Source organism: Phoenix dactylifera, chromosome 16, assembly GCF_051530095.1.
Source record: "Phoenix dactylifera cultivar Ajwa chromosome 16, Ajwa_hap1_PhDact_Kaust_v1.1, whole genome shotgun sequence".
NCBI classification, from domain to species: domain Eukaryota; kingdom Viridiplantae; phylum Streptophyta; class Magnoliopsida; order Arecales; family Arecaceae; genus Phoenix; species Phoenix dactylifera.
In genome coordinates, this window is record NC_143205.1 from 23,732,715 (window position 1) to 23,745,291 (window position 12,577).

The 12,577-nt window shown below is 40.6% G+C and overlaps 1 protein-coding gene and 1 pseudogene across 1 annotated transcript; one reads left to right on the forward strand and one right to left on the reverse strand.

Annotated features, from left to right (window-relative positions):
- Positions 1-390: 390 nt before the first annotated feature.
- On the reverse strand, positions 391-6,628 carry LOC103721740 (P-loop containing nucleoside triphosphate hydrolases superfamily protein). The gene is made up of 6 exons (XM_008812060.6): positions 5,180-6,628; positions 3,744-3,899; positions 3,551-3,658; positions 2,997-3,107; positions 1,424-2,893; positions 391-832 (listed from the first exon to the last, which is right to left on the reverse strand). Exons 1-6 carry the CDS (start codon positions 5,840-5,842, stop codon positions 578-580), a joined length of 2,763 nt encoding a protein of 920 aa, XP_008810282.3. The 5' UTR covers positions 5,843-6,628; the 3' UTR covers positions 391-577.
- A 4,082-nt stretch (positions 6,629-10,710) lies between these two features.
- On the forward strand, positions 10,711-12,280 carry LOC113463127 (scarecrow-like protein 23 pseudogene; annotated as a pseudogene).
- The last annotated feature ends 297 nt before the right edge of the window (positions 12,281-12,577 follow it).

The window sequence follows — 12,577 nt, forward strand, 5'->3', positions numbered from 1 at the left end:
CAATGGCAATATATAAAAGAATTTATGAGAAGAATAAAATTGAGGATGACAAGTTTTGATACACAAATCCACTTACATTGGATTTGGCAGCATCCTTATAGGTTTGGTGTTTTTAAACTAATCTTATCCGCTAGATTTAACATAGATAAGGCTATTGGTCTTGGATTTGATAGGCTTACATGTTTTATATGAAGGAATTAATTAGTAATCCTAGATCGCATATTAAGAAATAAATGATCTTTTAATCATCGAATCTGTCACAGGGCTTCATTGCAACATTTTTCAGATCAGTAACAAAAGCACTCCAAACAGTCTCAACAAACTCAGAAGACTAAGACCGAGAATAATATTTAATGCATGAAACAGATTGATGGACCTTAACACTAGAAATATTGAAAACATGGAAGCTAGATTGAGACATATTACAAGCATATTAGATGCACTCTGCAGGAAGCAAAACGCACGTCCAGCATCAGTTGTGTGGGTACTCAAAAAATACATGCAAAGGTATACAGTTAAGACATGAATGGGCAAAAAATAGAAATACAGCCATTTCAAACTTAGAGAGGCTTCAATCTTATGCCCTCAGTCCTGTGAGATAGTTTACATTCATCTGATTAACTTTTGGCGAAAAAGCTTCCGGATGCTGTGAACTCGCAACAGGGAGTGTATTTTCCAGTGAACTAAATGGAATGTGATTTGGTCGCTGCAGTGTCTTCTTCGTTGGACGTAAGCAGGCAAGGTGACCGTTCAGCTGGTTGTTGCAAATAGGCAATTTGCCAACTTGAGTTGCTGCTTCCTTTTCCTTGGTGACTGGAGCTCCACGAGGATCCTGTCGCACCAACAATTAACACACCTTGTTGATAAGAATCTTTAGCTGACGTTATGAACAGATAACCATAAGATATATAGACAAATAAACAGAAAAAAGACATTATATAAACAGAATATAGAGAGATCTTTAGAAAAAAGTCAAATTGAGGGAGAATCTACATCATCTAAGTCAAGCAGTAAGTTAACTTAAAAATAAGTAGTAAATTAACTCTTTGAATTATCATCAGTATCCATACTGTAGTATTGTTAATGCTCATCTCTAAAATCTTTCAGAGAGACAAGATGGATACAAAGCTCAGAAAGAAGAGCAACATCATCACAGAAGAGTAATCGGTACAAATTCTGCACTGACAACCCGACGTCTCAAAAAAAGATAAGCTAATCACAGCTATATATGTAGAAGTGCAGCAGCTTAGATTTTCCAACAGGTCCTTGTAAATTGAAGGTTAGAAAAATGAAAATAAAATAATGGCTTTAGTAATGGGAGTCTGAATTTCGGCTAATCTATAAAGACTAGACTGCAGCCAAATACCAAAGCTAGGGATGAGATATAAAAATATAATTAAACATAATCAGGAAAGCAGCATACCCCAAGCAGGAGAAAAGAAAAGGGCTGTTTGCTGTTGCCTTCATCAAGATGTGTTTCGATAAGTTTTCGTAAATCTGAGAGGTTTGAATTCTTCAAAACATTGAACTTCTTAATTAGGTTTCCTGCAGATTCTTTTGTTGCCTCCCATTTTACATAAACTTCCAACAATCCATCTTCCCCCTCCTCTCCTGGTCTGTGGTTCTCCTTCGAGTTTCGTGATGCTTCGAAAGAAAGACATCTTGATTGTGGTTCTGCCGATTTCGGCTTATCTGTGAGGCAAAGTGATTCAAATGGCGCAACCAATGAGGAAATTGGGCTTTCAGCTGCTCTCAAATTAGACATGCAGTTATTAAGTGGTCTAACTAATGGCTGAAGAGGACTTTCTGCTTCTAACCCTTCATTTGTCTCTTCAGGTCTTTTCTTGGAAGGAGTTGAAACTTTAACTTGGTGAGCTAACTCTCTGTGGTTGCCGCAAAGTCTGAAAATATTTTGAATTCTTGTTCTCCTGGCAGAGGCAGCATCTTTTGCAATTTCCACGATACCAGCTTGCTTTTCGATTGCATCCTTGTGATATTCAGCACCCAAGGATCCCAAGCCATCAGTCCACAGTTTTCCCATGTCTTCTTCTACCACCTCCTTATCAACTTCGTTTTCCTCTGCACTATCTTTTTCTTCTCCTTCTTCATCCTCCTCAAAAACAGTGCTCAAGCACACCTTATCTGGGAATCTCAGCATGTTAGGATCAACTTCCTCTTCCATACTCAAAGGACAAGAATGCAGCAGGGAGAGGTTTGAATGATTTTCTGACTGCTGAGAGTCCTCCTTAATCTCCTTCACATCATATATCGCTGGTTGATCCCCCATATCTAACTCCATAGATTTCTCCATTCCTTGGTCTCCCGCATAAATTTCAGTCAGTCTTTTCATAAATCTACCTTCATCCATGCCTTGTAATGAATCCTCAACAACTTTGCCCTTTTCATATTCCACTTCCTCCAACTGTTGCCTGAGCATATTGAGCTCCTCTTGTTGCTGTAACAACTTCTCCTCCATCTTCATTAACTCAAGCCTCAAAATCTGTGTTCTTTCATCCACCTTTGATTTTATCTCTTCTTCCTTTACAGCCGCCCCCCTTCCTTCAATCAGTTTGAGCTTAGTCCTTAGCTGTGCTACTTCTTCCTCTTTCTGCAACCGCTCTTTCTGGGCTTCGTCACGCTCTCTCTCTTTAAGCTTGTTATCCATTTGTAGCTTATATATGAACTGGTTCATTGCTACAATTCTTGATCTCAGATCCACAGATGACACCTCAGAATTCACTTTATCTCTGGGAGTCGGCATATGAGCAGCACGGACAATGCACTTTGCCTTAGCTCCGTACTCAAGAGTAGAAATGGTCTTGTGCATTTCTTTGGGGTCAGGACTTGCACAAAGAATCATCAAAATTTTTGATTTATCATCCTCAAATGAATCCTAGAAAATACAATGAAAAAATCCTCTGAATCATTACCCGTTCTTGAATAAAAACCAATAGTAGCCTCAAAGAACATAAGCTCGAGAAGATAATAAATTTTACCTGCAAAAGCATTGTAAGTTTGCTATCTCTGAATGGAACATGAGAGTCACCATTAGCAATGGATTCAACCACTCTTTTGAGTGCTATGTTTCCTTGATTAATTTTAGCTGTCTGCAAAAGATGCATCAAGAATCAACCATATGAGCCCCGATTTCTAGTTGAGCAAATATAATTTGGTACCTCGGCAGATCTATTAAGCTACCATCCCAGATGACAAGCAGAAAAATAAACATGAATTTTGATGGATCAAACTGAAACACATGACTGCAAAAGGCAACCTAGATAATTACTGGGCTTGAATCAAACCAAACTCTCATAAGCACAAAAAAGTAAAGGAGAAAGAAAAGTTTAGGTAGTTAACATGCACTGATGAATGCGGTAAAGAAAAAAGTAACTATAGGAAGATGACCTGCATGATAATATAGGAAAGCAGGTTGACATATAATAATGCAATAACTGAATCTGCATGCAAACCTGGAAGAATCATCTCGTGTTTTAGTCTGCATATTAAGGTATTTGTTCACTAAGTAAAAGAGAGGAATAGAAAATGATACCTGCATTTTTGCTTCGAATCCAATTTGACCAGCTGCTTCTATGTTTTCAGAACCCGCCATGTCAACCAGCATCAGCCTTCCACCTACTGATGGAACATCCAGAATTATCTGTAGATGTTTGCAGGGAAATCAGTATAGGTATCAAAAGGAGGATACAGAAAATTCAGAAAACATTCAATGATAAGCAACAAACCATGCAATGACTTCGTGAGCTTCTTTCATTGCAAAGAGTGCTTTTAACAATCCTCCGCTTTTCTACTTTGGCAACTTCTCTTGATATTTTTCCAGCTTCATTTCCTGATATATACGTCGCATTCTTTGCCTTCTTTCCCATCACTTCTAGTCGAGCCTACATGCGAAGCACAGAAAAGGGAAAATTTATAAGAAAGATAACAAAATTTACACAACATAATTCTAATGATTAATGAGAGTCTTCAAAGATGAATGACCTACGGGCAACTAAAAATCAGTTTTGTAAAATGAATTATGTTATATTTACTAGATGCTCTGAGATCAGATTGACGCCTTAATAACCTACTTTTCCTAGCTTGTTAGAAAAAAAGCTTCACACACAGTGAATTCTTATTGTAAAAATAGAAGAATAAACAGATTTTAAGGATCAATAACCTATAATCTCCCAATCGGGGAGTGCAATAGAGAACTTGAGATCCGATGCGAATAATCAGTCGAAGGAGCGGAGTGCGGGCGCACTCACTCTAACGGCGTACCTTTCGCATGATAGGTCAGCGAGGAAATGGGAACAGCGGAAACTAATTTAGTTTAACAAATTAATATTTATTTAATAGATGAACATTAGATAAAGCTGAACTGGATTTTCTTATTTGTTTCTTTGATTCTCATTTTCATTTTCTTCAGGGATGCGCTCTTTGTTTCCTTCATTCTTCATAGAATGAAACAGGGTGAATTGTCATGTACTTATGACAATTCACCCTGTTTTCTCTTTGCAAAAAAAGAAAAAAAAAACTTAAATCAAATTAATGCCTTAAAACTTGCTCAAAATTCTTCAAGAAAATTTTCTCTCTACAAAAAGAAAAAAAAAAAAGTTAAATCAAATTAATGCCTTAAAACTTTCTCAGAATTCTTAAAGAAAAAACAACAAAAATATTGGGAATTAAGTCCAACAAAAGAAGACGATATTAGATCACTTTGTCAGAAGCTCCTAATTTAACCAATATTTGCAGATCAACAAAGATGAAGGTTGCAAACTCATTCAATCAAAATCTGCCAGGCAGCTGGAGTTCTGACAGTGCTTAAAAGTGGAACTGAGAAATTAAGATGCAGAGTCATTTTAAACATGAATCAATGGTGCCAAATTGTAAAAAAATCCTTAAGAATACCCAACTTGGAGAACCAAACAAGCTAATAAGAGACTCAGTAAATAGCACATAAAGGCTGAAAGTATTACTGATATGTAGAAATAAATAATTGCCTTCACTGCCACATAACTGACATGATCCCAGAATCCCGTCAATGTTACCAAAACATAAACCCTAATTTTATCCCAGAATCTCGTCAATGTTACCAAAACGTAAACCCTAATTTTTAAGGAATCAAGTCGGATCCCACATCAAGAAATCAAGAAGGTGGAGAAATAGAAAACTCACTAACCTTAGGAGTGTTTCCTTTTGGAAGCCCAATAGTTGCTCCCCCTCCATTTGAATGTCCTGAAAGAAGATCGTAGATCTCTTCGTTGTATATCTCCAAGACAGCAACTTGGACGAACAAACCAAGCCCAAACCCCCCATCATCCACACCGTTCTCTCTATCTTCATCGCCCTCCCCTAAAATATCCCTTAAAGCTCTGTACACAATGCCTGGCTGCTTCAAACACCCGAACATCGTGTGACTTTTCCCTGATCCTGTTGGCCCATACATCATAATCGTGCACTTGGAACCCATCCGCACACCATTGATCCTCGGTTCCACGAATCTCTTGTAAAAGCCCTCAAGATCTTCATCCTCAGAAATTGAGACTCCATCGAGGCTGAAATCTCGGTACCCGATGTCGGTCCTGACCCGAACAGAGCGGCCATCCTGAGAGATCTCAAGAGCCGAGGGGGGCTTGTCTTTTCGGTCTGCGTGGTCACGGATCCGGCCAATGACTTCAACCGGGTGCTCGGAGGGGACCGTTTCTTTGATGACTGAGAGAGGATTTGGAGAGGGGTGCACTCCGTTCCTTGGATTTGGGAAATGGAGGCGCTGCTTAGATTGAGGAGTTCTTGAGGGAGTTTGTTGCCCCGTAATGTTTCTTGGGGACGGCGTCGGAGCCATTGGCAAAAAATTTAGCCTTCCCTACTCCAGAATCTGTAGAGAGGATGAAGAAAGAATTGCACAAAGAGAGAGAGAGAGATAATTTTAAAGAACTAAGAGAAGGAAAAATTGGGTCGCTCTTAAGGCTTCTCTGCTTTCTTTGGAAAGAAATGAAGAGAAATCGTAACGAGGGGAAGGGGGGAGGAAGGGATGCTCAGAATTTGAATGGTATATAGCCGTTGGAAGTCCTAACGTCTCTTTCTCCGGAAGATTAAGTGCGACTGATCCGCATAACGTTTCTGTACGGACCAATAATTGCCGTCCGTGAAGACCCCGAGCAATCACGGTCGACGGATCGTGGGTCCGCCTGGAAATTTGTATGCGCCACAAATGGAGGTAGGAGTGAGAAAGAGAATCCGGATCGAATCCCGAACATATCGGAGTGGGAGCGCATTCGATCAAGCGATAGATATGCATCCACAAGGACACGCGTCGGTATGCTAATTATGTCGATTCTGCCGTCCATCGTATCCGCTGTTCGCTAAATCGCGTAAGCTTTTCGACATTGACGGATATGACCTCCATGAAGAGCAGATTAACCGAGTCGCCATGTGGATCTGGTAGTAGTTGTGCCTCCGGAACTATATGTTAAGATGTTCCTTCCATAGAGACAAAATATGCAGACTAGAACATGGTCGTTCACTGGCGGTTTGTCGTGTCCCTGAGGAACACCAGAAACGGACCGGCCTCAACTGTGGCTGCAAGAGCTCAGTATCTCTCAAGGAGGAGGCACCTCTGCCCTGCTCTGTTACAAAAGAAGATACCTTCAACGAATCATAAACCATAGTGAAGCAAAATCAGATAAATCATATAACTTTGTTAAGCAGTATAAAGTATTTACCAAGGGAAAAAATGTGCTCTACCACCCCATTTTTATTAATGAAATAAAAATGAGAAACAAAGGCCTCACTAACGTAAAGACCAATAGTCTCATAATAGAGCACCAAAAGGAGATAAAAAAAAAAAAAAAAAATTCTAACCAAAAACCCCTCAACAGATCCAAGAGCCATTAAGTTCAGAGTAAATATTCAGTTTACTGGTTATGAAGAAACAAACGAAGTACAGCTCCACTGCATGTCCTTTGGATGAAAGAATTTTCATGCAATTGCAATGGCTTGTAGGCTTTGTGAGATCACCAACAGCCTGAGCACCCCTCGATCGCCTCTAGTAATGCGAGTATTGGCTTCAAGGAAAGTTCCTTCGAAAGGTGGAATCTGCGAAAATTGAACTTTCTGCAAAAATCACATGATATTCTCTAGCATCATACCCTGATAAGAAGATTGTAGATCATCAGGTTGCTTCTTGTCCTTTATTATTATTATTTTTTGTTGAGGAATAATGGCGGAAGTAAGGCGCTTATCCCAGCTTTATTGAAGAATAAGGCGCCAGTTTGCTTCTTGTCATTTTGTCAAAAGGGTTGACATTTGCTTCTTATTGTTTGACATTTTGGGGTTGTCTGGATCCCTGAGTATCATTCTGTTTGTCCCTCAGAGAAATAAAATGGTGATGCGAGTCTTCACTTCAAGTGGATCATGTGGCTTGCCGTTCGCTCTACTGCATGGCATTCTCAATTGCCATGATAGAAATTTTCAAACAAGTGGCAATATGTTCAGAGTAAATATTCAGTTTATTGATTATGAATATTAAAAATTAAGTAAATATTACTGAACTATTTCTATGTCAGACCTGTATCCTATCTCCATTTATGCACTAACTTTTCTTACTTAATTTTCCATGTATAAAAAAAGAATTTTTCTAACTCTGTCTAGATTTCACATGCAGAATACTAGGTCTCGAAGTAATATCTGAAGAGACACTTTCTCCGGCCTCCATTTTATTGTTGATAACAAATAAATGTTTTATATCAGTATTCTTTGCTAAGAACTTGTACTGAATCATTTACTTACAGTTTACGTTGTTTCACTAATTTTGCTGTTTTTATAATTTTTTCTGTTGTAATGACTGGACTTGTCATCTAATATTACAAGGCACTGAATGCAAATCCTTGATATGTGGTATTTTATGTAATTATGCTTTTCAAATTTCACTCAATGTGAATCATCTATAGAAAAGTAATAAGTCCTTGGCCCAACCAACAACTCTCATGGGAATGTTTTAGGCTCAACTCCGGTTCTGGTTGAGGCTGCTTCTGTATCACCCTGGATACCAAAAAAATACTTTACTAGTCTGAAATATGGAATTACATTGTGTTTAAGATGTATCTGAAAAATTGTTCATTCTCCAGATCTCCTCTGTCATTCTGCATCACCCTGGCTTCCTCAATATCTTACCTCCTCGAGTGAATCATCCCAAGAGCCAGAGCACCTTGTTTTCTGCTTACCCCCTGAGCTCCCCAGGATCAGGAAGCCAGTGCGATCGAAAAATACTTTCATGCCCCTGAGCAAATTCACTACTATAACAAGCCTTTGCCAGCAACCAATGCAGCTGTTTGAACAAGAACTTGAGCTCTGCAACAGGCCTTGGCTTCACTGGATCAGATTTTTGGCAGGATATTGTTTTTATAAGCAAGCAATTATCATTCCTTGCCTCCCTTGACTTTGCTGGTATGTGAATTTTACGTATGTATCTGTGAGTTAGAGTTTTTGCTGGCCAATTACATGGAGTGGAGTTTTTGAATTGGTCATGTGGATTGTATTTTACTAAAGTATGTGAGTTACTGCAAACAGTCACCTCCTTGGCTCCATCACCCTCTTACTGCAAACCTCTCACAGCTGTCCCTATTACTATTGGGTTAATGGGTCGATATAAGGATGTCAGCATCTATTAAGAAATTTTTCTACTACATTATCTTCGTCCATTTAACCCTTTTAACTATTAGTGGTAGAAGGATTTAGGCTTCGAGTCAGTGAATCTTGAAACATTTATCCCGCTTTCTTTCGTCATGATTGGCAGGAGTGCCAATCATGATGAGACATCGATGTTTTTCTTTGTTCGATTCTGACCATTTTATAATTATCTTAACAAAAAATTATTCGTGCAACATAAGCACATAAAATTAAATTTTAGTTAGCCAACTGAAAGAAACCCTAACCAATAGTAAGGAAAGCATGGCATTCATCTTCCATTGGTGAATCCATGATCCGATACCGACAATATTACCAAGTCAATCGTTCGTGGCAATGATTTAAGAATTATTTTGGATGTCTCAACTTCTCTTACACTATACAATCACTGTGCTAATTACCAAATTGGGGGCAATATAATTAGTGTGATGAGCAAAAGACAAGATAGATCCAAGGAGAAAACAAAATGGCCTTGCGATGAAATAAAATTAAGGGGAAAGACAAGATGGATCCAAGGAGAAAACACGATGGCCTTGGGCTTAGCCATGGCTACAACATGAAGCAGGAATAAGACATCATATACATCAAAGAAAGCCTTCAGCAGTTCAAGTACCTCTGATGGTTATAGATGGAAACATTGAGGTTGTCTCCCAAATGGAGGTCTAGTACTCTGGTGATTTCTGCAAAGCTTCTTCTGCAACCAAATAAAGCTACCATTCCTTGTGATGAGTTCCACGTGTTTGCTTTTGCATGCAATGCCTATAGATACAAACATATGTGCCATTTGTGGATCTTACTTTGAATAAGTCAATCAAGTCCTGCTAAACTATAGGTTACTTGATATAATATGAGAATGAGTGGGATTACTTATACTCAATATAGTAGAATTGCTAATAGCTAGACCATCTTGCTGGATCGAGCATTTTTTTTATTGTTATTATTTTCTATTGCAAAGATGGTTATGCTTTCGCCATCCTAAAATCATATAAATACAAATACCTTAAGCAAGCTGCATGGTTCATCATATTAATAATTTGTTATTTGTTAGTTTGTTAATAATTTAATATTTTGCTATGTATCATAATTTGGTCATCATGACATCGTCAACGTCAACATGAACATAGCAATCAAAAACCATAATTGGAGTTTAGCATCTAAAATATCATTGCCAACCAACTGCCAGGTAATTTTATGATTGATTTTTTAATCATGCATTCCTCTGATAGTATCCTGCCCTCTCTCTCTCTTTTTTTTTTAAAATCAACTTAAAGACTGCTGGGCATGAACATTATCAAATAATGCATTACTTATAAATATATGCAGAAGAAACACTACATTTGACATGGAACTTGTCTTTATTATTTTTGTTTAATTTTAGGAAGAGAAAATCTTGAACAAAATGATAATTGAAACTTTGGATGATCATCAGCTCCATTTTTTCTCCTCTCTTCACATCAATTTCAATATAATATATATTATGGAAGAGCTCAATGTGAAGATCATTAGTATATTCCCCCGAAAAAGATCCCTTGCTTACCCAAACTCTGATTATCATATATAAACAAATAATGCCAAAATCACCAATAGGCTTTTCTTAATCCAATTAACCATTTGCTTGCTTGGTGGGCAGTTAATTGGTTCTTTGCAAGTCCTTCCAATCCCTATGACATATTTGCCCTGTCAGCCAGTTCCGTCCCCTTGTCGCTCAACCCCACCATAGCCATGTTAACATCCATTTTTACTTGGTTAAATACGCCAACCAGCCCTGCCTCCTCCCTCTGCAACAGTTGAACTCTGCAAGTAAAAGTAAACCAGAACTCGGTTTTTAATCCAAGATATCACTACCAACATGACATGGAGGCTTGTCTTCGACAGATTTAACTTTATTTTCTGTCCTTTTTTTGCCGGCCAAGCTGAATCATAATTGTCAGAATTGTGGAAAGTGACCCTTTCTTCAGATCCTCTTCCCAATTGACTTGGTAAACTAGCCTGCAAAACTCTTAATTTATACCCTCCCACCCCCATCCCCCCTTTCTTCTCCCCCCCCCCCCCCCTCTCCCCTCCCATTCCACTTCCAGGCAAAGTCTCCATCCAACACCATGATGATGAAAGGAGACTTTGAGGTGCATCGTGCCCTTGACTTGGTCCAGCCCGGCGAGAACTGGGACTGCACCCCAGCCGAGTTCTCGGTATCCCATCACACCTCCAATCCCTCGTCCGCGATGGCCAGGCCGGTGCTCGATGGCCACCGCACCAACACCGACCTCTCGGAGTTCATGGAACAAGTTGCGAGTCACTTCTCCGAAGCCTCCCCTGGCACCGATGGCTTCCCAATGGATACTGCTCTACCCACAGAAAAGTTCACAACATCACCAGACGAGTATCGGCCCCGAAAGTCCCCAAGAAGAGTCTACGAGAGCAGCGTACGCGGCGGCGAGAGTAGAAGCAGCAAAGGCTTGGCCGAAAGAGATGAGCACGGTTTGAACATGATGACACTTCTGTTAGAGTGTGCAGTGGCTGTATCCGTGGAAAACTTGGCCCAAGCCAACAGGATGCTGCTTGAGCTGACCCAAATGGCTTCCCCCTACTCCCCGTCCTGTGCTGAGAGAGTCGTGGCCTACTTCACCAAGGCCATGGCCTCTAGGGTCATGAACTCATGGCTCGGGTTTTGCTCCCCTTTAGTCCCCCACAAGAGCATCCTTTCAGCCTTCCAGGCCTTCAACAACATCTCCCCTTTCATTAAATTTTCACACTTCACAGCCAACCAGGCAATTCTCGAGGCCTTACACCAGAAAGAGAGGGTCCACATCATTGATCTTGACATCATGCAAGGCCTCCAATGGCCTGCCCTCTTCCACATCCTTGCATCGAGGGCCAACGGCCCCCCGCATGTGAGGATGACCGGGCTCGGCGCATCCATGGCCGTGCTCGAGGAGACCGGCAGGCAGCTCTCCAACTTCGCCAGGAGGCTTGGGATGTCATTCGAATTCCACCCCATCGCAAAGCGGGCAGGAGATGTGGACCCATCCATGGTCCCGAGCCAGAGAGGGGAGGCCGTGGCCGTCCACTGGCTACAGCATGCATTGTACGACGCCACCGGGCCTGATAACAACACCATGAGGCTGCTGGAGCTGTTGGCCCCTAGGGTGATCACCTTGGTGGAGCAAGAGATGGCACACGCCGGCTCGTTCCTGGATCGGTTTGTGGAGTCGCTCCACTACTACTCCACCATCTTCGATTCCTTGGGCATGTCGTTGCCCTTCGATGACGCGAGCCGGCACCGGGTGGAGCACGGGCTCCTGTCGAGGGAGATCAACAATATACTGGCCATCGGAGGCCCAGCTCGAAATGGCGAGGAGAAGTTTGTGAGTTGGCGAATGGAGCTGGCTCGCCGAGGATTCATGCAGGTGCCCATGAGTGGGAACTCCATGGCGCAGGCTCAGCTCATCCTCAACATGTTCCCACCTTCATTAGGGTACACCATCTTCCAAGGAGATGGTACTCTCAGGCTTGGATGGAAGGACACCAGATTGTACACGGCATCAGCATGGACATCTCGTCCAACTCAATAATACCCTATGCTAGTTTCTGATAATGAGGCCTCTTCTTGATATGGAATCCTAACCCTTTGGAGTGAAAATTAGATTAACTAATCATTTGGTGACTGGTAGTACGTACAGGTTGTCAATAAAGAAGCCTTATAATTAGTAAGTGGAGATGAAATACATAATCAGATAGAGAGAGAAAGCAATGAAACTTAGGAAATAACGTAAACAAGACACATACATGGATGATGGAAATTATAATTATATATATACAGTACTTTAACATGCATGCACTCCCTAGGTTGGCCGGTCCTTTAACAACAACAACAACCATGGCCTATATGCTT

Excerpts from the sequence above, each read along its gene's own strand:
- LOC103721740 (XM_008812060.6), bottom strand. The coding sequence starts at position 5,842 with ATGGCTCCGACGCCGTCCCCAAGAAACATTACGGGGCAACAAACTCCC. Across the intron at positions 3,900-5,179 it reads CAAAAGGAAACACTCCTAAG|GCTCGACTAGAAGTGATGGG; the intron begins GTTAGTGAGTTT and ends CTTCGCATGTAG. Across the intron at positions 3,659-3,743 it reads GCTCACGAAGTCATTGCATG|ATAATTCTGGATGTTCCATC; the intron begins GTTTGTTGCTTA and ends AAACATCTACAG.